At 35.7% G+C, this 23,203-nt stretch overlaps 1 protein-coding gene across 1 annotated transcript in view; it reads left to right on the top strand.

The window, feature by feature from the left end:
- Huwe1 (HECT, UBA and WWE domain containing E3 ubiquitin protein ligase 1) overlaps nt 1-23,203 on the top strand; it is a 128,440-nt gene that overhangs the window by 59,939 nt on the left and 45,298 nt on the right. The window contains 17 exon segments of the mRNA XM_032889688.1: nt 4-46; nt 49-177; nt 1,063-1,154; nt 1,732-1,843; nt 1,846-1,942; nt 6,766-6,823; nt 7,510-7,686; nt 10,301-10,575; nt 11,944-12,027; nt 12,398-12,483; nt 15,529-15,720; nt 17,215-17,431; nt 17,758-17,880; nt 19,211-19,448; nt 19,869-20,099; nt 22,344-22,466; nt 22,843-22,938. Of these exon segments, the coding sequence (XP_032745579.1) occupies nt 4-46; nt 49-177; nt 1,063-1,154; nt 1,732-1,843; nt 1,846-1,942; nt 6,766-6,823; nt 7,510-7,686; nt 10,301-10,575; nt 11,944-12,027; nt 12,398-12,483; nt 15,529-15,720; nt 17,215-17,431; nt 17,758-17,880; nt 19,211-19,448; nt 19,869-20,099; nt 22,344-22,466; nt 22,843-22,938 (2,373 nt within the window).

Raw genomic sequence — 23,203 nt, 5'->3', positions numbered from 1 at the left:
TAGGTTCCTGCTGGGAAGTCCTGGTTCCTCCCAAATGTATTCAGTGCACTTGCTTGAATGCCCGAGGTCTTCAGTCTTTTGTACAATGTCAACCATTTGAACGTCTCTTCAAAGTTCTTCTGTCTCCCTGATTACCTCCCAGCCATGGAGGGAGGAGAAGTTCTGATCCCCTGGTGAGTTGCTACTTATTCATTTTATAACAGAGATTTGGTTTTAGCAAGGAAAGTTTCTTTCCTTTGACTGCACATCGCTTTCTCTCCGGCTAGGTATGTTCAGCTTAACGGGAATTATCACCATGTATTCTATTATTACAGGTAGGAAGGAATACTTCATGCTTAGCCTCTTTCTTCATAGTATTTCCATGCTTCTGAATAGTTCACTGTCCTGATGTTGGTAAGAAACAGGTATAGGGACCAGTAGTTTATCTTTTAAGTCTACCATCTAGTCTACAAAAGTAAGAAATTAGTGTGATGTTGTGAACAGATTTCTCATTGTCTTCCCTAAAGCAGTTACAAATAAGTAGATTTTCTTCTCCGTGTATTTTGAGTGTAGATTGGTGAGTCACAAGAAAGAAATACTGTAGTTTGCAAAAGTGTTGTTTTTTACTTAGGCTGAGTTTGGCCATTTGAATTCAGCCTGGGCAATATTATGAGGGGACAACACAACAGCCTTCAACCCATATCTCTCATGCACATTTCATTGTATTTCCATTCACCACTGCAGCATTCTAGTCCTGATTATGCTTCATGGAGACATTCTAAGGATTTCTTCCTTCTTTTCTACTCCTCTCTCTATAAGACTAGCTTAGACTTTGGCATGGAATTTGCTAGAATGATCTCTTTCCTCTACAAGGATTTGGTGTATTGAGACTTAATGTGAATTCATTCAAGAATTTGTGGTGGTAGAAAGTCACAAGAAGCAGTTCAGTTTCTTCTTTCCATCTTAAATTGGCACAAAGAATTTGGGGCTTAGTCTAATTTTTAGGTTTTGTTTTTTTTTTTTTTTTTTTTGGTTTTTTGTTTTTTGTTTTTTTGGTTTTTTTTTTTATTTTTTTGCCTTAAGGGGATACTGCATTCAACCTGGGGAGTGCTGTTGACGAGCTCATGAGACATCAGCCCACCCTCAAAACAGATGCAACAACTGCCATCATCAAGGTAGGGATTGATAATGGTTATGACTTTGATCTTTTAGAAAGTGTCTTACCCTATTTACGAAGGATATTTGCCTAATTTCTAAGCTTTGCTTTTTTGGAGTACTACTTTTCAAATCATTAGATAACGTTATATGAGAAAGGACTTTATGTTGATTCCAGGGTTTTTATACTGAAAAACATTTTCTGAATTAATACAGTTCCTTTGCTTAGGTTTTGTAAACCTGCCTTTATTGCTTTCTTATGAGATTAACAAATACACAAAGGCTCAGCTTCTATTTATATGAGCATCCTAGCTAGCCTTTTTTTTTTTAAAGTTTTCCCCTTCCTCCATTCATTTTCCTCAATCACCAATGGATTATTGGAATCAATGTATGTTACTGGTGTGTGGTAAATTAGGTCAGGGATGTGACTTTGAGTGATTTTTAACTTTTTTATACAACTTAATTATGTTCCCTTGCTTTTAAAGCTGGTTTTAATGCCTATGTTTCAGCAGTGGTGTATATATTACTCATAGAAAACCCTCACAAAATGTTAGTTATTCCTTGATTATGTATAAGTAATCGTTTCCTCTCTTTTAGTTACTTGAAGAAATCTGTAATCTTGGAAGAGATCCAAAATACATTTGTCAGAAGCCATCTATTCAGAAAGCAGATGGTACTACTAGTGCTCCTCCAGTCTAATCATGCTGGGCATAGAAGAGGCTTCTTCTAGTGAAGATGAGTATAAAGAAGTACAGGCTATGTAGAGTTTTAATTCTGCCCAGCAGAATGAAACCGAGCTCAATCAGCAGTAAGGTGCCATAGGTCAAATTCCTACCTTATGGTGTAGTGTAGAAAATTTAGTATCACAATATCATTACTTATAACCCCAATGGTGCCAGTGGCTCAAATCCTATCATTTGAGAGGTAGAGGCCAATCTTTGTGAGTTTGGAGGCCAGCCAGGGCTACATAGAGAATTACTGGCTGGAGGGACTAGGGTTTTTCAGGGTCTTTTTTGTGATCAGCAGGATGGAACTCCCAAGTCTTACTCAAGCAAAGCAACTGTAAATACCCTATCTCCTATGTCATTTCAGTCTATAAAAAGTAAAAAAAAAAAAAAAAAAAAAAAAAAAAAAAAAAAAAAAAAAAAAAAAAAAAAAAACCAAAACAAAACACACATGAGATCATTTTAAAGTTCTTTCTGGCCTTTTATGTCTTTTCATCCATTGTTCCTTCCTCTGTAGTATCATAGTGCTCTGGTGTAGTAAACTGGTTTTTCTTAAAATTTTAGTTCAGGATACTAAATCAGAATCCATCCAGTATTCCAAGTAAATATACTTTCCCCCTCTGATGTTTGATTCAAGCACAAAAGAAACAGTGTTTTATGTCCGAATTGGAACAATGTTTCTAGACATACATTCATACATGTAATAAATAATAACTGATATGTAAATTCTTTTGAAAAATGCACAAATGTTTTAGTTGTGACTATGAATAGTTTTGATCTGGTGTACTAAACTGGGACATCGGAGGTAGGAACATAGTCTGGTAGAGTATAAAGCCAGGAATAATAGAAGTAAAAAGACTTAATTGGAACTCGAGCAGTGAACTTGGTGGTGTCAGTAATTTTGGAGGGGAGTTACTACTTACTGTCCATTTCCCTGACACAGAAAACGTAATCTTTTAGTACTATCTTCAATCTATATTAAATCCGTGTTTCTTAAAGAGGGAGACATTCTGAAAGAAATTACAACTTTTCTCCTCAATGCTGTATAAATAAGTTTATTATAGTATTTCTTCCCAACCTACCCTGATTGCCAGTAAACCTGCAGGGTTGAGTTGTTTTTCCTGTCTACAAATGAAAAGAGATTTGTTGATTGTTGGTGGTGGGGATTGGAAGTCAAATTGTATGATCTGCATATAACCTCTTTACTTGGATAGATGTCTTATGATTATTTTAGATCTAATGTACTGTGAATTCAAGCTGCTCTTCGCATAAATTAACATTTTCTGGAAAGCATTCATTTCTTCACACTGTATTCCTTACTTGAGATATTTTATATCCCTATCTACATTTGTTCCCCATTCCAGATCATCTTCTAACTGGGAACACAAGCTTATATTCTCCCATATGCTGATTCTTTTCTTTATTAATTAATCTGTATAAATTGCTGTTTAATTGTGCCTATCTCTGTCTTTAATAGAATTACCAAAGAGTTTTAGATAAGTGCCTGTCACCTTTTTCTTAAGTGGATCCACAAATTCCTATTTCTTTGCCTCTATCCATCTTCCAATGCCATAGGTACATATCCAAATGCAATTTATATATGTTCAAATATTTCACAAAGTATACCGTAGTTTTTATTTTCTGTTTTATCCATCCCAAAATTGCGCCAGTGATCTCACTTCTATTGAGTATGAAATAATTTTGCATATTCTAGAATACCTTATAAGTAGAATGATAAAACAAATGTGCACCTAATGTATGGTTTCTGCTTTTGGTTTTAGTCACTATGTTTTGGGGATTCATCCATGTTAACACATCTCAATAGACTATTACTCAGTCTGTTGTACAACTATGGTTGCATTTATTTAGTTTTCTTGTTGATGTACTTGGGTTTTTGTTTTGCTGAGGCTAAGATAGTACCTTGTTTCTTTTTAAAGTAATAATGGCTTATGGATGACACTGCAATAATAGTTTTTGTTGGAAATGTAGAATAATAACCCTTAGGCACTGTAAGTCTAGACTCTAGGTTTCTAGTTTACATTCAGAAACTATGGTCTTGCTATGCATGTAAGAGTAGCTTTGAATTCCTTATACACTGTCCTCAAACTTAGTCTTCCCTCTTCAGCCTTCTAAGTACTGAGTGTGTATTGGTACATCTAACCACTCTTAAGTTATTCTGAAACAAGCCTTTCAATCCCTCCAAAGGGACTTCCTGATTCTTGCTGCTTTTCAGGGTGTAGTGGGGCATTCTACCATATGACTTAGGTGGATACTAATAGACATCATAGTTTAATGTTGCCCTCTCCCTAAACTGGGTAGGAGGGGCTAGACTTGCTTTTTCAACCAAGTCCTGTGTTCCGTAATAATCCCAGTGAGTGCCTGTCAGTTCCTCATTTTTTAATGATGGGCTGGGATGTGGAGGAATGTGGCTTGATATTGCCAAGCTGTTGCAACTTTTAGAGCAGTAGTCATTTTTAAACTGTAGGTCCATGACTTAACATCAAGGAACTTTTAAATTATATGCATAAGTCTGGTTTATGCAAATCTATAGCAAATGTGAGTATAGAGATACAGACATTGATCCAGCTTCTGTGCCAAAGGTAGTCTCTCCAAAAGCCAAGAAAGTCTGACTTGAGCAGAGGAAAATTTGACAGTTATGACTCATTTACAGACTACAGATTTTTGTTGCTCAGGGATGTGACTGCTTCAAATGTTAAACTTGTAGATAGAGTTCTTATGGAGATAACTGATCATTTTTTAGTGTTTTCAAATGGCTAAAAGATGTAGGAAAGAACAAAAATAGATATTTGAATGAGTATGTTCCTGGAGTTGTGTTATAAATTCTGTTGGTTTGCCTTCCCCCCCTTTTCTACAGCTTCCTTTTAGCAATGAAAGGACCATCTGTGTTTCATTTCCTTGTATTACCTATGCTCTGCACTATATCACATATTTGGCATTTACAAAGAGGCAAGAATTTTATTGAATTGAATTTTATTTACTTGTAGTTATAGAGGTAGATCTTTAGGTTCTTTCCAAGGTGGTGAGGCTGAGTTGAGAAGGATAATTAATTGGTCAAGTGATGGAACACTGCAGTTGTGCATTATGGTCAAGGAAATGTTCTTTCTCTGAAATCTTTTCAGTCCTGTTTTAAAAGATTTCCTCTCTTTGGAAGGTCTTAATACTTCTCAGAGTGGTATGAATACTTAAGGTGATATTGAAAACCACCCAACACATTGCCTGATATATTATGGGGAATGGGCTATACTAATTTACTATTATTTCTTGTGCCTTTGTGACAAGAAAGGGTAGTTCAGAAACCCAAAGAGACCTAAAATATAAGGATTAACTAAAATAGCCTCCCAGATTTCATAGTGATCTCAATATCTAATTTCTGACGGTAATGTGGCCATTTGAAGTTTCTCACAAGGCTAGCACTGCCACCCTGCTTTGTACTCTGCCCAGAAGGCTCCAATCAAGTCCACTTGATTTGAACAGTACTTTCTACTATTAAGCAGTGTAAGCTGCCAGACAAGCCATTCTGCTCAAGCCTAGAGAGTACAAAGGGTCATTTCCATTACTACCAACCTTCAGTCTCTTCTGTGATTTTTAATAAATTACGAAGTAAGGAAAATGAGGTGGAATTACAATAAAGATCAACCAAAACAAAAAGATTTCTTTCTTTCCCCATGCAGCCAGAAAAATAGCTCACTGTTTGGCTGTTGTGCCATCTCACCAGCCCTTTTAAAACGTTTTCATTGAGGGTCTTTATAAAATCCTTAACCCTAAACCTTAGCCATGGCTGTTCTTCAAACATCTCTGTTCTCCCTTTTTCTGCCAAATGTTTTCATGGTTGGCAAATTTTTATTAATATTTTGTCTTACTATTAGCATTTTATCTTTGGGTCTTTTCCTTCAACAACCAGTACTGTTTTCTCAACACCACTTTCTGTTCCTCCTCTGCCACCTCTTACTCAGATCCAAGGATACACATAGCATCATCAGATGTTCTATTTCCTACTTAAGTTTTCTGTCTTTGAGTTGTATTTTGTTTTCATGTCAGTACACTATGTTAGGTTGTTTCCCCCTCTCATTTTCTTGCAAAAGGCAATTCAATTTAAAGATAACTTTTCTAAATCTGTAACTTTCTCATTAGCAACCAGGGTTGAAGTGTTTGAAAAAGCTACCAAAAAAAAAAAAAAAAAAAAAACTTGATAAATTGTTGTCTAATTCGGGAACTGTCATCCTGCAAGTACTAATTAATAGGAAAAGGAGGCCTTGGAAATTGACTTTAGTTTTGTTCTTAAGGATTGGTCAGTCTCAAACATTCTTGGTTTTTTGAGGCAGGGTTTCATTGTATAACAGCCCCTATTTTTCTGGTACCCACTTTGTAGACCAGCCTTGCCTTTAAGTCAGAAAGCTCCTCCTGCCTCTGCCCCTGCCGCTGCCTTTTGAGTATTAGGATTAAAAGCATATCCTACTACACCAATAGTAAAGATTTGCAAATAAATCCAAACTTCCACTTCTTTCTAAGCTCTAAATCTAACTTAAAATTATAGCTATGTTTTATGTTTGTTTACTTCTTTGCTTGGTCCTTTCCTGTAAATGTTTGGTCTTTTAATTCAATTTATTTAGAATATTGTTGAATTCCTCTAACAGTAACTTCTCTTAGATAGGATGTATCATTTGTTATAAGTATAATAATTGCTATATTTCTTGTGGCCTGGATTTTTATTTTATACTCTGAAGTCTTCCTTCATTTTTGATTTCAGCTCTCTTTTTCTTCATGTCTTAGTCTTAAGGTTCATATACTAAAGGCTCTGGGAGTATAACTTAGTAAAAGGACTTCACTTTGTTCCTTTTCCCTGGTTGTATGAATTTCTGTATAACTGACTCTTTTTCTTTGACAGGGTTGTTGGTACAGAGGAACGTATACCTATCCCCCTCATGGATTACATCCTTAATGTGGTAAGAGTCATTACAGCTAAAGATGTGTACTTTTCAGGCAAATTATGTGAGGCTGACAGAGGATAATCATTTAATGTTTTAATCATTTTATCACCCGCCCGCCTCCCCCGCACTCTGTGTGTACATGGGCCTTTTAGTTTCCTATCTCATTAGGAAAATATGAAGAGCACTAAAATTTTCTCAGAATTTAAGTTTTCACTTAGCATTTATTATAGACTATTACATTAAGTACTTAGACTTGCCCAGATCATTTTTCTTCTGACTATACGTTTCTATCCCTTAAAGTTTTATTTTGTTTTAGTTCAAATCTTGATTATTCCTAGAGTTCATTTTATTTATATTATAAGGACTTGTGTGAATAGTCACAACAAATGGAGTACATGAGACAATTAAGACATTAGACCTGTTTCTGCCACAAATTCAGAGTGTTGCACTGAGCGCAGGTCATTTAGCATCTCTTTGCTTTCCAATTGACTTCTGGAGTGCTGAAAAGGTGGATCAAGAAGTTGTAATTCCTTATTTTCTGGATGATATGAGTTTGTATTCTCCCTGTTAGTTGAAGTTGTGATACTACAGAAAATACTGATTTCTTAATTTGCTGTCCCTATCCTGATTCCATACCAACCTTTTACTTCCAACTTTTATCTTCTAACTTGTTTAAGAAAAACAACCTTTTTATTACCTAGATGAAATTTGTGGAATCTATTCTGAGCAACAATACAACAGATGACCACTGCCAAGAATTTGTAAATCAGAAAGGACTCTTACCTTTGGTTACCATTTTGGGTCTTCCCAATCTGCCCATTGACTTTCCCACATCTGCTGCCTGTCAGGCTGTTGCAGGTGTCTGCAAATCCATATTGGTAAGAAACATCTAGCCAAATATTTTACATCTCTGTATGTATTTTCATTGTGTTCTCCCTTACCTATAGTTAAAAATTGATAAATTTGTGTCTGTTCCACTTAATATATTTTATACTATTTTCCATAGTAAAATTAATTTTTGTTTCTGCATTTGCGTGTAGTTTTGCCATTTGAATTCATTTGAGTGTAAAGTATTTCCCGAAAAGCTTTCTAGCTTTCTTCATGCTTTGTTACGGTAGTGTTTTTGGTTTTAGTATGCTCATTCATTTTGCAGTGTTTGATTCTTTTTCCCAAGCTTTATTAGTCATGAATTGATTGTAATTTGTTGCTTAAAATTTGCCAAAACAAAGTTTATTTCCGTAACACCTTTGATTTTTTTTTTTGCAAGTTACTTGTTCTCCCCTAATGCCTTTAGCAATTATTCTACTTTCTCAATTTAAAGGTACCTTATGTAATAGCATTGTATAGTATTTAAGAGTGTTATGGTGGCATCAAGTGTTATCAGTTTTATTAATTTTCTTTTTAAAGCTAAATGATATTTTACGAAATACACATTCCATTTTGTCCATTCCTCTGTTACTGGGCATTTAAGTTGCTTCTATTTTTGCCCCTGATGAGTACTGTTGTAAACTTAAGTGTATAAATAGCGCTTCCAAGATTTGCCTTTTGGATGTATATTTTGAAGTGAAATAGCTCAATCAAATAATTTTATTTTTGTATGTGTGTTTGCGTGAAACCTTCAAACTTTTCCAAGATGATTTTCCATTCCTAGTAGCTGCACATAATAAGGATTGTAATTTTTCCATTTCCATGCCAAATCTTTGGGTTTTTTTTTAAATAATTGCCATTCCTGAATATAAAATAGTATTTCGTTTTCATTTTGATTTGCATTTTTCAAATAATTGGTGGTGTTGAGCATAGCATTTCTTGCTTTGTAAACTTTTGTTATTGTCTATATGTGCATCTTTTGCTAAATGTATATTCGTGTCCTATATTTAATTGAATTAAGGTGTTTTGCTGTTGATTGTGGAATGTATATATTGAATATCAGCCTCTTTTTCAGATACATCACTTGCAAATATCCTCATTTTGTCGGTTGCCTGTTTATTTGGTTGACAGTACCTTTGACATACTAAATGTTTTGATGCTGACCAGGCCCATTTTGTCTTTTGTTATTGTCGTTTTTGTTTTCCGTGCTTTTGGTGTTGATCCAAGAAATTTCAGACAGTTTTATTCCTATACTTTAATCTAGGTATTAGAAGTTTCTAATCCTTAGTTCTTGACACATTTGGAGTATTTAGAGACCCAAGAGGTTCCACTTTATTTCATGTGTTTATATTACATTTCCCCCAATATCATTCATTGAAAAGACTGTACTATTATTAAACCATCCCCTATTCACTCTTTTCAAAGACAATTTAACTATAAAATGTGACATTTCTTCCTCAGCTCTATTCTTTTCCATTCATTGTTCAGTACCACAATATTGATTACTATTAACTATAAGGTTGGAAACCAGGAAGTATGAGAACTCCAGATTCAGTTGTGTTCTTGCACCCCAGGATTATTTTGGTTTTTGGGGGTTCTTTGGAAAGTTGTAAACGAATTATGAGGGAAATTTTATATCTGCCTCCAACTCAGCAAAAGAAAGATTGGGGAATTTTGATAGTAATTACAATAAAGCTCCTCTGTTGGCTGTTTTGTGCAGTGATAAATAATTTCTAGAAACTGCAATTTAATGTTTTATTTTGTTTCACTCTTTGCAGGTGTAAAGTGCTTTCATAAGAGAACAAGGGGAAAGGACTGATCTAACTACCCCACCTCTAAGATGCTCTGTGAGGAGGGATAGATTTATTTCAAGCCATAGGAAGGCAAATAATTTCTAGCTTTGCATAACAAGTGGTAATCTTTAATTGCCAGATTTTTCTTCCCTAACTTGAAAAGAAATGTAATATTTGGGTTTGTCTATTAAAATAATTTGCCTTCCTGATGCCAATCTCAGAATCACCGCTCTTGTTTTGGAAAGAAGACAGCTTTATAGCTCTGAAAGTACTTGATAGTTTGACTAGCCTTGGTAGCTTTTATAATACTTGCTTTCTCCTTTATTTCCCTCTGCACCATTTGTACTGCTAGATATAGATACATCTGTTTAATTTATACAACATCATAGGAGGTTGAGTTTCATATACCTTCTCAGCCTCCGTCTACAATACTTGCTTTATTCAAATATCAATTTACTCCTTAGAAATAAATGGAAAACAACATTGTAATGTGGCTCATTTTCAAGATTTGGAACTTTGCCTAACATTGCTCCTTTCTAAGCAAAATTCGAAACTAACCTCTCATACAGCAGTACAACAGACAGTCCTGTTTGACATTTACATGCTTTAAGTATGATTGGCTCATCAAGTTTAAACATAATATGCTATTATACAAAGGTAGTGAAATATATTGTTTCTGACTTTCATGTTTTGGTACTCCCATTTCTAAATTGAGAGACATGACTGGCTGAAATTTCGGAGAGTTCAAGTAATACTCACTTTCGCTGTAAATGTTAAGAACATAGTGTATGTGTTTCTTTACGTAGAGACACATTCATAATTCTTGTTTCAGACCCTGTCACATGAACCCAAAGTTCTTCAAGAAGGTCTCCTTCAGTTAGACTTGATCCTTTCCTCCTTGGAGCCTTTACATCGGCCCATTGAATCCCCTGGGGGCTCGGTGTTACTGAGAGAATTGGCATGTGCAGGCAATGTTGCTGATGCTACCCTCTCAGCTCAGGCCACGCCTCTGTTGCATGCTCTCACTGCTGCCCATGCCTACATCATGATGTTTGTTCACACTTGCAGAGTTGGACAGGTAAGAATAATCTTGGTGCTATGGTTTCAGTAAAGCCTTCTTATTAGCTGTTGTGTAGCCATATAATTATTATGAATAGAACTTTAAGAAAAACATTAATATTTTTCATTACTATCTTTAATAAATGTTGACTGTTTACAGGCAGAAATTAATTGGGTGGCCATTGCATCTTAACACTATGTTTTAATAGCAAATATGAGACTCATCTTACTACATTTATTTAATTTTTTTGTTTACTCTTGTGTGGGCCTGATGTCAAGATGGGTTTTTAGCATACCATGCTGCTCATGCCAAGACCAGAGGACAACTTTATGAAGTTCATTCTTTTTCGCTTTTATGTAGGTTCTAAATATCTCAACCTCAGGTTACTGGGCTTCTCTAAAGCCTAAGCCTTCTCAAAAACCATTACTACTTCCTAATCTAATCTCTATACAGTCCAACAATAGGATGACGAAATTTTACCACAAAATATTTGAATTACTAGTTAACAGACAGCAACAAGAAGAAAATGTATTAAATGCTATGTCTGCAAGCAGTGGTCTTCCTTATTCATAAAGAAAATTTCTCAGGTGCAAAATACATGCTGTGTAAATCTGAGAGCCTGTGTTTTCTTTTTTCTTTTTTTTCCCCTTCTTTTTTGTTTTCAGGTAGGGTTTTTCTATATAGATCTGAGCCTCAAACTCAGAGATCTGCCTGCCTCTGCCTCCCAAGTGCTGAGATTAAAGGCATGCGCCACCTTGCCCAGCAAGGGCCTGAGTTTCAATCCTGAGAAATTCCATATAAATGCCTGGCAACTTTGCATATGTTTATAATCCCAGCACTGTAAAAATAGATATGCGCATTTCTGGAGCTTGTGGTCTAGCCAAAAACTCTCAAAAAATAAGGTTGGTAGCACATGAAATAGTTGTTATTTAGTTCATGACAGCCCAGGGCACCCATACACGTGGGTAAAAAGAAATTAAATAGCCTGCCTGTGTGTGTGTGTGTGTGTGTGTGTGTGTGTGTGTGTGTGTGTGTGTGTGTGTGTGTATGTATGCATGTATGTGTGTGTGTTTATTATTTTTTACCTCGTTTATGTCTCAGTAATTTATTACAAAAAATAGAACAATAGTTCAAAAACATTATTTTCTGCTTTTGGGCAAGAGTGCATTTTCTACCAGCTACAATATAATGTAGCCCATACATTGCTCAAACTTATTATCTCTTGCCTACAAAAGTGCTGGGATTATAGGCAGATGATACCATACCAAACAGGGAAAAAATGCATCATAAGTCTTTCTAAAATATTTTTAAAAATATAGTATTTTAAATATACAATTGTGTGGAGACTGTCTCAAATGTAAAATTACTTATCCTTTTTGTTGCAGAGTGAAATTGCTCTATCTCAGTAAAACTAGGGGCCTAGTTGGGTTTGAGGTTCTGAGCAAGCTAAGCCAGGTTGAACTGTTCTCTGTGTGGGAAAGCACCCTCTCTTTTATAAAATTTCAACAGGTAAGAGAATGCCATTTCTTTAATATCTCTCTTGGTTTTTCTAACAGACAAAGTTTGAACAGGGTGGGTGAGTTGGATTTAAAAGTTACAGTATTTTGTCCTTCCTACTTTCTAGCCTATGGATTTAACTGACAAGTTATAACATCTTATGAATGTTTACTTTGATTTTTCAGAGATGGTTGTGTTAGCACAATGCAAATATCCTTTTTTGTTGCTAGTTCAAGAATGAAAGTTGTTTTTTATTGCATTTAGGATAACTTAAGTGCCCTAAGAGGTATTCCCCAAGCAAGTCAGAGACCTTGCAGAATATAAGTAAACTGTTTACTTACTTCTGTTTGCTTTTTGATTTTTTTGTTCCACTATTTTCCCTTGTCGTAGCTTACCATCTGGATGTGAATTTGGCCAAGCGGACATGCAGAAACTTGTTCCAAAGGATGAGAAGGTAGGCATGAATTCCAGGAGGAAAAAGATCAGGAACTGTAAGAAACTAAAACGTAATGACTATTACTTCTAAGTTCTGTCCCTGTGACTTCAAATGCTTACTGTGAAACTTAGTGTTGCTGTCACGCCAGTTTTATACAGAGACCACCTATCACAAGGCTCTCTTGCTGTGGACTCATTAAGTCACCACAGGAAAGTACACGCCACACAATAAATAACCTCTGATCCAATTAATTAGATGTAATTTGCCCATCTAGACAGCACAAAATCCTATATCTACCCATCCCTTAAAAATAAAATCATAACAACCTGTTTCTATGCACAGAGAAGAATCTGTTGCCATGTTCTCCCAGCTTCTGCTCCCTTCTCCCATCTCTCTATGTTTCTCCCTTCCTTATAAAACTTCTGTTCCGGCCTCCCTTCCTTCTCGTCCAATGACAGGCCTCTTTTTACCTTGTCTCCCTTTACTTGCATAATGACATCAACCTACATCCTTAGTCTTCAGGTTTTGTTGATTTTTTTTAATTATTAAATTTAGTTTTTTTTTTGTCGTTTCCTGTAAAAACACATTTTAATAAAAATATAGCATAACATATTTTGCCACCAAATAATACACAACATTTGAGAGGTATCGGCCTGATATTTTTCCTGGCTATATTTAAGAGTATCTTAGGTTATGTTTTTGTTTCTTAAGCGCCAAGAGTTGACTATTCCCTGCTTAGTTTTTTATGTACTATTTTGGCAAATGAAAGTCTTTGCATGTAGTTCTATATAAATACAAGATTGGGTCCTCACAACTATTCTACCTAAGGCATGGTAATATTTTAATATCATACATGATTTCTCATTTTTTTAGTGTAAGTTCTCTGTAACCTATTGGTAAAAAACAATTTTTCCAACTTTCTGAATAAATAACATTGATCATACTGATTAAATAATTTGTTACTGGAAAACATCCACCTATTTTTTACATTTTAATATGGATAATCCAAATTTGGCACATGGTTTACATTCTATTAGACAGTGGTGCTTTGGAAATTATCTTCTGGGGTTTTTTAATTGCATTGAGAGTTCTGTAATAGTATAATCTGTGAAATCAAATAAAATTCCTCTGGACCTTGATAACACGAAAGTGATATGTCTTCCAGAGATTTTTTTAAAAGACCCACCCTAAGTACATAAAACTGAAAAATACTGAAGATAATTCTGTGTATAAAAATCTATCTGATGTTCTTTAAAATGAATCAAAATTACTGAGAAGGAATCGTAAGCAACTAAAATTAAAATAAGTATATCTTAAAATGTAAGAACATAGCAGCTGTTTGTTATGGCAGGTGGAAAGACTGAAAATAGGTATACACCAGAGCATGGAGGTTTTACTTAAAATTAAGAACTGGGGGGATAAAAATCCTGAAAGAGAGGCTGGGGGATCAGTTCAGTGGCAGCGCTGCCTAGGGAAGCAAGGCCCTGTCCGGTCCCCAGTCCCAAAAAAAAGAAAAAAAAACCTGAAAGAATTGCTTCTCCCAACAGTTTACACTCTTGTGGGTTTCTGTTGGTCAGGCTTCACCCTACTTCTAGCAGTTTGGTTAACAAAGAAGTCACAAATTTTTAAAACAATTAAAGAGGAATTCTGAGGTTTAGGAATACATAGACATAGCCAGGTAATCCTTAATTATGGCGTAAAGGCAAGAGGAAGAGCAGTTCGAGGTTACCTCTGAATTCATAGTGAGTTTGGAACCAGCATGAGAACTTAGCTGTAAAGAGGTGGCTTTGGCTGAAGAGATGATGTCTCTTTTAGAACACTTTGCTGTACCATCATAAGAATCCAAGTTTGGCTTTCCATGCATATATAATAAGCCTAGCATTGCAGGGATGCCTGTAACTTCGGGTTTCAAGTTGGAAATAAGTGGATCATTGGGGCTTGGCGGCTTCCTGCCTAGCTGATAAATCTATAGTCCCAGGTTCAGTGAGAGAACATGCCTCAAAGGAATAAGTGGAGAGAGGAAGACCACAGACTCTCTCTTCTCGTCTGTCTGCACTCCAGCACATGTATGTATAAGTAAGTAAATCTTTAACAAAACGCAGTACTGCCAAGATTCCTCAATGGATGAAGGCCCTTGCTGCTAAGCTTTGACTGCCAATTTGAGCTCAGTTCCTAAGACCCATATCATTGAATAAGACAAATGATTCCTAGATTTTTTTTCTATTCTACTTGTCTACCAGGGGTGATGAGTGTCTGTCTTCCCACATGCACATACTAAATGAATAGAGTTAGCGTATAAGTTTTTTTAAGTTCATATCTGCAAGGGACTAGAAAGAGATGACAACTTAACATTGGCTCTTTTGGGGGATCCAGTTTTTCAAGTCAAAAAATCCTAGCAACACCCTTCTGTGGATATCAGGTGTGTAGTAAGTTCAAAGGACTACATGCAAAATATAATAAAACTATTTTCAGAGAATTATTAAAATTAATTTGACAAAACTTAACATTGGCCCTTTTTGGGGATCCAGGCTTACAATACCACACGGCACTCAAAATCCTAAGCCCCAACACCCTCTTCTGTGTGGATATCAGGTGTGTATGTAAGTTCACAGACAGGTGCAGGCAAAACACTCACATGCATAAATATAATAAAACTATTTAAGACTTCATACATAATTCCTAATTGTGTGTAATTATTAAATTAATTTGTCTAGCAGTGTTCTATAATATCCAATTTTAGTTTGAACAAACTAAGATTCTAGCAAGACATCTTCAGTGATAACTTCAAATATGATAATATATGTTTAGATAACTTCATATGCTTTCATTTGGGGATGCCAGCAATTATTTACTTGCTAGAGCTCCAAACATAAACGCACATTGGTGTGTTGTTGTTGTTGTTTTGATCTGGAAGGTTGGTTTGCTTTGACCTCCTAAACATAGGAACTAATTGAAATTTAAATAGGGACAAGTACCATGGGTAAGTATTTTTTGAGACCCTTCAAAAATGGATCCAAGTAAATGCTGGCTCTGCATGATCTTATTAACCCCCTTTTTACTTCTATAGATGGAGAACAGGATGGGACTGCTGGAAGTATGGATGCTTCTGCCCAGGGGTTATTGGAAGGAATTGAGCTAGATGGTGACACATTGGCACCCATGGAGACAGATGAACCTTCTTCTTCAGATTCTAAGGGCAAATCTAAAATCACACCTGCCATGGCTGCAAGAATTAAACAAATCAAGCCATTGCTGTCAGGTCAGTTACTCCATTTTTAAACTCCCCCTTTGAACAGTACTCAAACAAGGTTAAATTAGAAAACCATTTTTTTGAAATAAGATAGTGTTGAAGGAATGTTGTGAATTCACATGTACTTTGTTGAATCCCCATTGTGTCACATGATCTATACTAAGCTGCTAAAGATACAAAAAGGAAAAAAAACTAATTTTTTTATCTTCTCTCCCTTTAAATTTTACTTATTGTTCATACTGTAGTTATATGCAAAATGGTATCTCCTACCACTTCTACTGATAATGTCTCACTGAGGTGTACCTTATTACAGAGTCTACCACTTACTTTTATTCAGTGTAATGCATATTTGACCTACTTTATGCCTCTAGAAATAACTCTTCTAAGCACTTTCAATTGTCAACAACCTCCTTTTGCTTTTGTTATCCAGTAACATAGTTTATGTTTTATTAAAGTTACTTTGGCTGCTTCAGGAGACTGCATTATCAGGGTACAAAAGTTTATTAAAGATATAAAATGATTGTCTTTGCCATCTTTTGCCCCTTTATATGATACCAACATGCAGAGGACCTATTTTGTATATTTATCAATATTTGCCACTGCCTAACTTAGCAAGCACTAAATGACCTTCAGATACTAAAGATTTTTTATCTTTGTTCATGTTTATTTTGATATGGTTTTTACTAATTATTCCTAAATGGGAATAAAGTTAGATAATGTGTTTCTCACTTAACTATAGTTAATTAAATAGTGTGACCTTAAAACATTCTAAGTTTGTGGTAAATCAGAATCAAGTTTTCTTTGTCTGTTTCTTTGTTATCAGGCATTTTGTTTCATACTTTTGATTTGCTTCATTATCTGTTCATGTATGAGCAATATTGAGAAACAATGCTTGGTTACATTTTCCTATTAAGTTTTTAGATTCTGAGTCTTCCAGAACTTCCATCCAGGCAGTAGCCTGTTCCATAATTAAAATTATACCCTGTGAATTTATGTAGAATAGAAAGATGAATAACTTCTTTTCATATAGATAGCTCATCTCACTAGGTTTTGAGTGTGATGTTTAAGACCAATATAAATAGAACATATAGGTTCTATTCCATTCATATTTATATATAATATATATTACATCATTTAAATTTTTTATATATAACCTGTGTTCTATGTATGCTTGCATGTGTATGTATTTTGTGTAAATAAAGGGAAATGGGCTAGTGAGATGACTAAAGTGACTGCTGTTTGTAAATGAGAGTCCCAAGTTCAGGTTTCCAACACCCAGATGGAAAGTCACATGTGACAGCATATTTCCTGTAATCCCATAGCCCATGTAAAGGTACAGGGAGAGAGTAGACTTCTCAGTGGTGTCCTCTGAACTGTAGACATACTATAAAAATAATGATAATGGTAATATAACTTACTGCTATTAAACTCTGAGGCACATAGTTGTGATGTTGTAAAATTGTTTCAATATTTTATAGAATTAAACTACCTTCTGGATTTCAGCTTCTTCCAGATTAGGCCGAGCGCTTGCTGAACTCTTTGGACTCCTTGTTAAACTGTGTGTGGGTTCTCCTGTCCGCCAAAGAAGGAGCCATCATGCTGCCAGTACCACCACTGCACCAACACCTGCTGCTAGATCAACAGCTTCAGCCCTCACTAAGCTACTCACAAAAGGCTTATCATGGCAGCCCCCACCATATACACCTACTCCCCGCTTCAGGTGAGTTCCTATTTTAGGTGCAGGGAGTAGAAAGTGGCTATAAAAATGATGTGTTTGTTCCTATTCTACTGAGGAAAAATTGGAAGTCCCATATTTTCCCTTTATTCCTTATGAAGTGTTTTTATTGTACTTAGTATAGAACATGGAACTTTCTAAAGGGTTTATTGTTAAATTGCATTTCAGTAAGCTTTTAAATCTTAATTGGGTGGCAAGTAACACTGCAGTGCCTAAATAATCCTTCACCTAAATAATTTTCCTTTTGACTTTTTCTCTGAATTTCCTGTTGCTTTTGTGTGTATCTTAGAAATGTTTTTTTTTCTTTTTAGACTGACATTCTTCATCTGTTCAGTTGGATTCACCTCTCCAATGCTCTTTGATGAGAGAAAGTATCCTTACCATCTTATGCTGCAGAAATTTCTCTGCTCTGGTGGTCACAATGCTCTTTTTGAGTAAGGATTATTTGCTTCACAAAGAATCGTTTCTTGTACTTTGATCTTTCCTATGTGGCTTACCTGCTCACAGCTTTCTAAGTCATTTATCCTGTGCTGGTAGGATATATAGATAGAGCTGTTGTGTCGTTTTGTGTTTCATGACTAAGCCATGTAATTCCCCCTGAAGTAAGAGTCTGCTTTTTTCTGTAGAGAGATGGGCAGGAGAAGAGGACCCGCAGCATTAGGGGACCCCAGTTTATTCCCAAATCCCCATTTGGCATCTTTACAACCAATTGCAGAATTTTCATTCTAGGGAATCTGAATCCCTCTTCCTTGTTGATAATCACACATTTGCAAATACTACCAAAGTAAAAAAAAAAGTGTGTATAAGTGCATAAAAGAATCTGGTTTTTATATTTGGCTTTCCCTTCATAATACATTTTAGAAGAATAAATCTAATTTTGTTTCTTTCAGTACAGTAAATTTGGTTTATGTTTTTTACTTGGCTTGGCTAAAACATTTTAAGATAAACTTAGTCAGTTTGAGTGGATATTTTAAGTCTTGAAAACATTTGTAAATGGCATGTTAAAAGTTATAACTGCTTCTTCTGAGCCTAACTCAATATATGTAGTCCTCACCCCTCATCAAGGAAAGTTTCTTCTGCATTACGTAAGACTGTTTCAGAAAACCACAACCCCTCAAAATGCAGAGTTGTGGAGCCTAGTCCTATCTGATACATCTACCAAATAATTCTGTACCTAAAACCCAGGGAAGATTGTAGAACAAGGGGTAGAAAAATTGTAAGAGCCAGAAGACCAGGGACTTTGATATGAGACTGTGTTTTCTAGTAATGTCAAGCTGTACCCATAAAGTCTCAGCAGCCTGTCAGCCTATACATGAACTGAACAGAGAAAACAACAATAGACATTCCAAAGTGGGAGAAGGCCTCAAGAACTCAAACCCACACAAAGATCTATACAGGCAAGTAAGGAATGCTGAGAGTAGGAGAGAGTCTTCTCAAGGGAAGAGCATAAATAGTCAGCCGTGAAAATATACATACAAGTAGCATTATCCAGATTGGATATGATATGTATATATATATGTATGAATATACATGTATATGCATTCATGTAGCAATGAAAAAAAGAGGCCATGAATTTGAAAGAGCAAGGAGTAGTATATGGGAGTTATTAGAGTGAGGAGAGGGAAGGAAGAAGTAAAAGTTATAACCTAAAAAACAAAAATGTGTACCAGGAGGACAAAAAATAGGGTACCAGTGTAGTAGTGATCTTTCACCATAATATACTAGTTAATACTCTATTCACATGTTTTTCTTATTTGAATTTAGAACGCTCAACTGGGCTCTATCCATGGGAGGGAAAAGTTCCGCTTGAGGGGATTGGAACATTCAGACTTCACCTGATGGCACAGGAGAATTCCTAGATGCCTGGCTTATGCTTGTAGAAAAGATGGTAAATCCCACTACGGTGCTTGAATCTCCACATTCGTTGCCTGCCAAATTGCCTGGAGGGGTCCAGAGCTTTCCACAATTTAGTGCCCTTCGCTTCCTTGTAGTAACCCAAAAAGTAAGTATTATACATTTTTTTTTACAACCAAAAGGGAAAAAAATTCTCATGCTAACTAAATAGTTGTCACTGAGCTCTGTCCATACGTGATTTTCAAATGGATTTGGTTTCCATATAAGGTTTTAATCTTTCTTTTTTTTATTTTTATTTTTTACAAAGAGGAATAAAGCCTTAGTTTTCCTGCTGTAAACATGAAGTATATTCTTCTTACTGGTTATTCTTGATGAATTAAATGCTCCCAACCCACCATACCTACTGTACTTTGTTAAACCATCTTAGTACCAGTCTAACTTGTTGGTCATGGTTGTAATGTTGGAACTGACTCATTGTGGAAGGGGTGTGTCTATGAGTCTTTTATTTTCCTTCTGAGGATTTGAGTTGATTAGGAAAGTCATCATACACTTTTCAAATGGCTTACAGGCAGCCTTTACTTGTATCAAGAACCTGTGGAACCGGAAACCCCTTAAAGTATATGGGGGACGAATGGCTGAGTCTATGCTGGCCATTCTGTGCCACATTCTCCGAGGGGAACCTGTGATTCGAGAAAGACTGAGCAAAGAGAAGGAAGGATCTCGAGGGGAAGAAGAAGCAGGCCAGGAAGAAGGTGGCTCGCGCAGAGAACCTCAAGTCAACCAGCAACAGCTACAACAGGTAGAGTGCTAGCCTCAGAGTCCAAGAATGACTCTTTTATCTTATAGAATCTAATGCTCATAATTTGTTTTTTAACCTCACTGTAGGCAAGACTGACTTCAAACTCTGAGAGTTATCTTGCTTGTATATTTTCTAAGCTTTCATACCACTGAGTCCTTGGTTCTTATTTTCTCAAAGCATTTGATTTCATACTGAGGAGAAAGGTAAAAGATGTGGTCCCAGTACTAACTATGTGCAAGAAACATTTGTGTTTTCATAAGCATATTAATTACATTTTCAGGAACCTGCAAAGAAAATTTTTGGCAGTACTACCAACTACTTTCTAGTTAAACAATAAGGCAAACTATTATGATTAAATATATTCTCCAGTAAAAGATTTTTGAAAACTTTTTGTTAAACCTGTATGATCTTAAAATACAGAATTTTGAAAAATAAAGACCAAAAAGGGAAGTTTCAAAGAACACTTTAACATTGTTTTCTCATTTTTTTTTACTCTTTTAGTAAAAAAAATTGTATACATGTACTTTAATCATAGCTACCCCTCCAACCTCCTTCCTAAGTCTCCCCAACCCATTTCCCTCCTACCTCCATGTTCTATTCTTTTTTTAATAACCCACTGAGTCCAGTTAATGCTGACCGTATGTATGTAGGTATATGGCCATCCACTGGAACATAGAAAGCTTAACAGTTGCCAGACCCTGAATTACTCTCTCTTCCCCAGCAGCCACAAACTATCAATAGCTCCTCAGCTAGAGGTGGGGCTTTGTGAACCCCTCACCATCCTTAGTTGAATGTTCATTGGCTTCATCATGTTCAGGTAACTACAACTATTGTGAGTTCATGAGTGCAAGGGCCATGCATGTCCAGAAAGCAGCATTTGAGAAGCATTCCATTTCATCTTTCATCTTAAGATCTTTCTGACCCCTCTTTCGCCATACTCCCTGAGCCTTTGGAGGGTGGGTTTAATATGGACTGAGCACTTGAAGTTACTTATTCTCAATACTTGGAGTAAAAGTCTCTGCGTTAACTATTGCCTACAGCAAAAAGAAACTACTGATAAAGGCTGAATGCAGCACTAATCTATAGGTATAAATATTTAAAAGGCAGCTTAACAACATGATTTTCTCAGCCGTGGGCTTTTGACCAGGTATACAATACCAGGCATCCAGGCATGAATTCCCTCCTGTGGACCAGTCCTCAAATCCAATGAGGAAGCAGTTAGTTAACCTCCATAATAATCATGCCACCATTGCATGGGGTTTGTATTGTAGCATGCCTGGATTCACAGCCGGGTAAGTCTATTAATTACTTTTCTCCCCAAGTGACCTGCATAGCAGTTTCTGGCACTGTGAAAGCTAGGCAGCAACAAAACATATTCTAGCTCCATTATAATTTGATTTCTCTGTGTCCTATAACCAAAGTGTGTTTTATGTTCAGCAATGGGGTCTTAACAACCTAGCTAATCATTGGCAACCAAAAACAAAGGTAATTACTTGTGCTATTTAAAGGGACACTGGGGGCTCCTTGAATAATACGTATTCCATGCCTGGCACTAAGATTTTCATTTAATGATCTATGTTTTCTGTGAGCAGCGTTTTCCACTCATGCTAGGTACTTGGCATTTGCCTTCCTCGAGTTTTTAAGTGTGAAGTTTTTTTTATTTTATTCAGATCTGTCTTATATATATGCATTACTACTTTTTATTATAAAAATAAGCTCATGTTTAGGAAGTTTGAGATTATAATTGTATTCTCATTCAGGAAATTGTTCCCTTAATTTTCTTTTAGGTGGGTGCTGTGGTATAGTTTTTTTATATACAAACTCTTAGGTACATCTCACAATTATTTCCTGATAAGTGAAATCCTTGATGAGTTTTGTAAATAGATTTTCTGTTGTTACAAGTTTCTAATTCAGAAAATAGGTGCCAATTTATACTTCTGTGTATCTCAAGTTTTTTTAATGAGGTAATCATCTATCCCTGGCCTCCATTTTGAGACACTAAATTAGAAGTATATTGGTTCTTTAATAAAAGCAACTTTAATGCTTCAATACTATATGTAACTACAAAGGAAAAGGAACATTGATAATAAATTACCCCCTGACTTTTAAGAATTACTGTTAGTTCATATAAGCAAGTTTTATTTTACATGATTTTTTTTTTTTTTTTTTATATTGTTGTTTTTTTTTTTTTTTTTTGTTTTTTTTGTGTTGTGTTTGTTTTTTTTTTTTTGTTTTGTTATATAGCTCATGGACATGGGTTTCACAAGAGAACATGCCATGGAGGCACTGTTGAATACCAGTACAATGGAACAAGCAACAGAGTATCTTTTAACCCACCCTCCTCCGATCATAGGAGGAGTTGTTCGGGTGAGTAGACACAGAAAAATCTTAACATTTTACTCTATTACTTTGGCTGCTGAGCCTTGTTTTCCATGTCCTGTGCCAATGCTTCATGTACTCATACTAACTCTGCAAGCTTCAGTATATACTACTAGAAACTTCTATTACCTTACCATGCTGCATTTTCTTTTGTATGCTTTGTTTGCAGAACTCTTTCTATACTTAGTTTTCATTGTAATTTTCCCAGTTGTCCTTTGAGTTGTACCCACATGACCCTTACTTTGATTTAATTAAAGAGAGCAACATTCCAGACTCATTCCCTTTCCTTATGTGATGGGTTTGCTTATATAGGTTTTCTTGTTTGGAGATTTGAATAGTTATTGGATTCTCTGTTACTATATAGGATCTTAGCATGTCAGAAGAGGACCAGATGATGAGAGCAATTGCTATGTCTCTGGGACAAGATATTCCAATGGATCAAAGGGCAGAGTCACCAGAGGTAACTAAAGTCTAGCATTCAAAAGTATCTTGACTCATTAATCACTGTACAATGGTAGGAAAAGTCAGGGAAGTGAATACTCATTCATCTCAACCCTTTTGGTCTACCCTTAAGCTCCTTTTATCAACCAGAATGAAGCTGTAGATGATCCAAATGAAGCATTAGTATTCCTTGTCAATAAAACCCAAAATGGAAATAGTGGTAACCATTAGTCTGAACATAGTTATGTATTCCTGGGTACTTAAATTTACCACACTGGAAGGAA

The sequence above is a fragment of the Rattus rattus genome, chromosome X (genome assembly GCF_011064425.1).
Source record: "Rattus rattus isolate New Zealand chromosome X, Rrattus_CSIRO_v1, whole genome shotgun sequence".
Taxonomy (NCBI): Eukaryota; Metazoa; Chordata; class Mammalia; order Rodentia; family Muridae; genus Rattus; species Rattus rattus.
The sequence above is the reverse complement of the archived record's forward strand: the minus strand, read 5'-3'. Positions and strand labels throughout refer to the sequence as shown.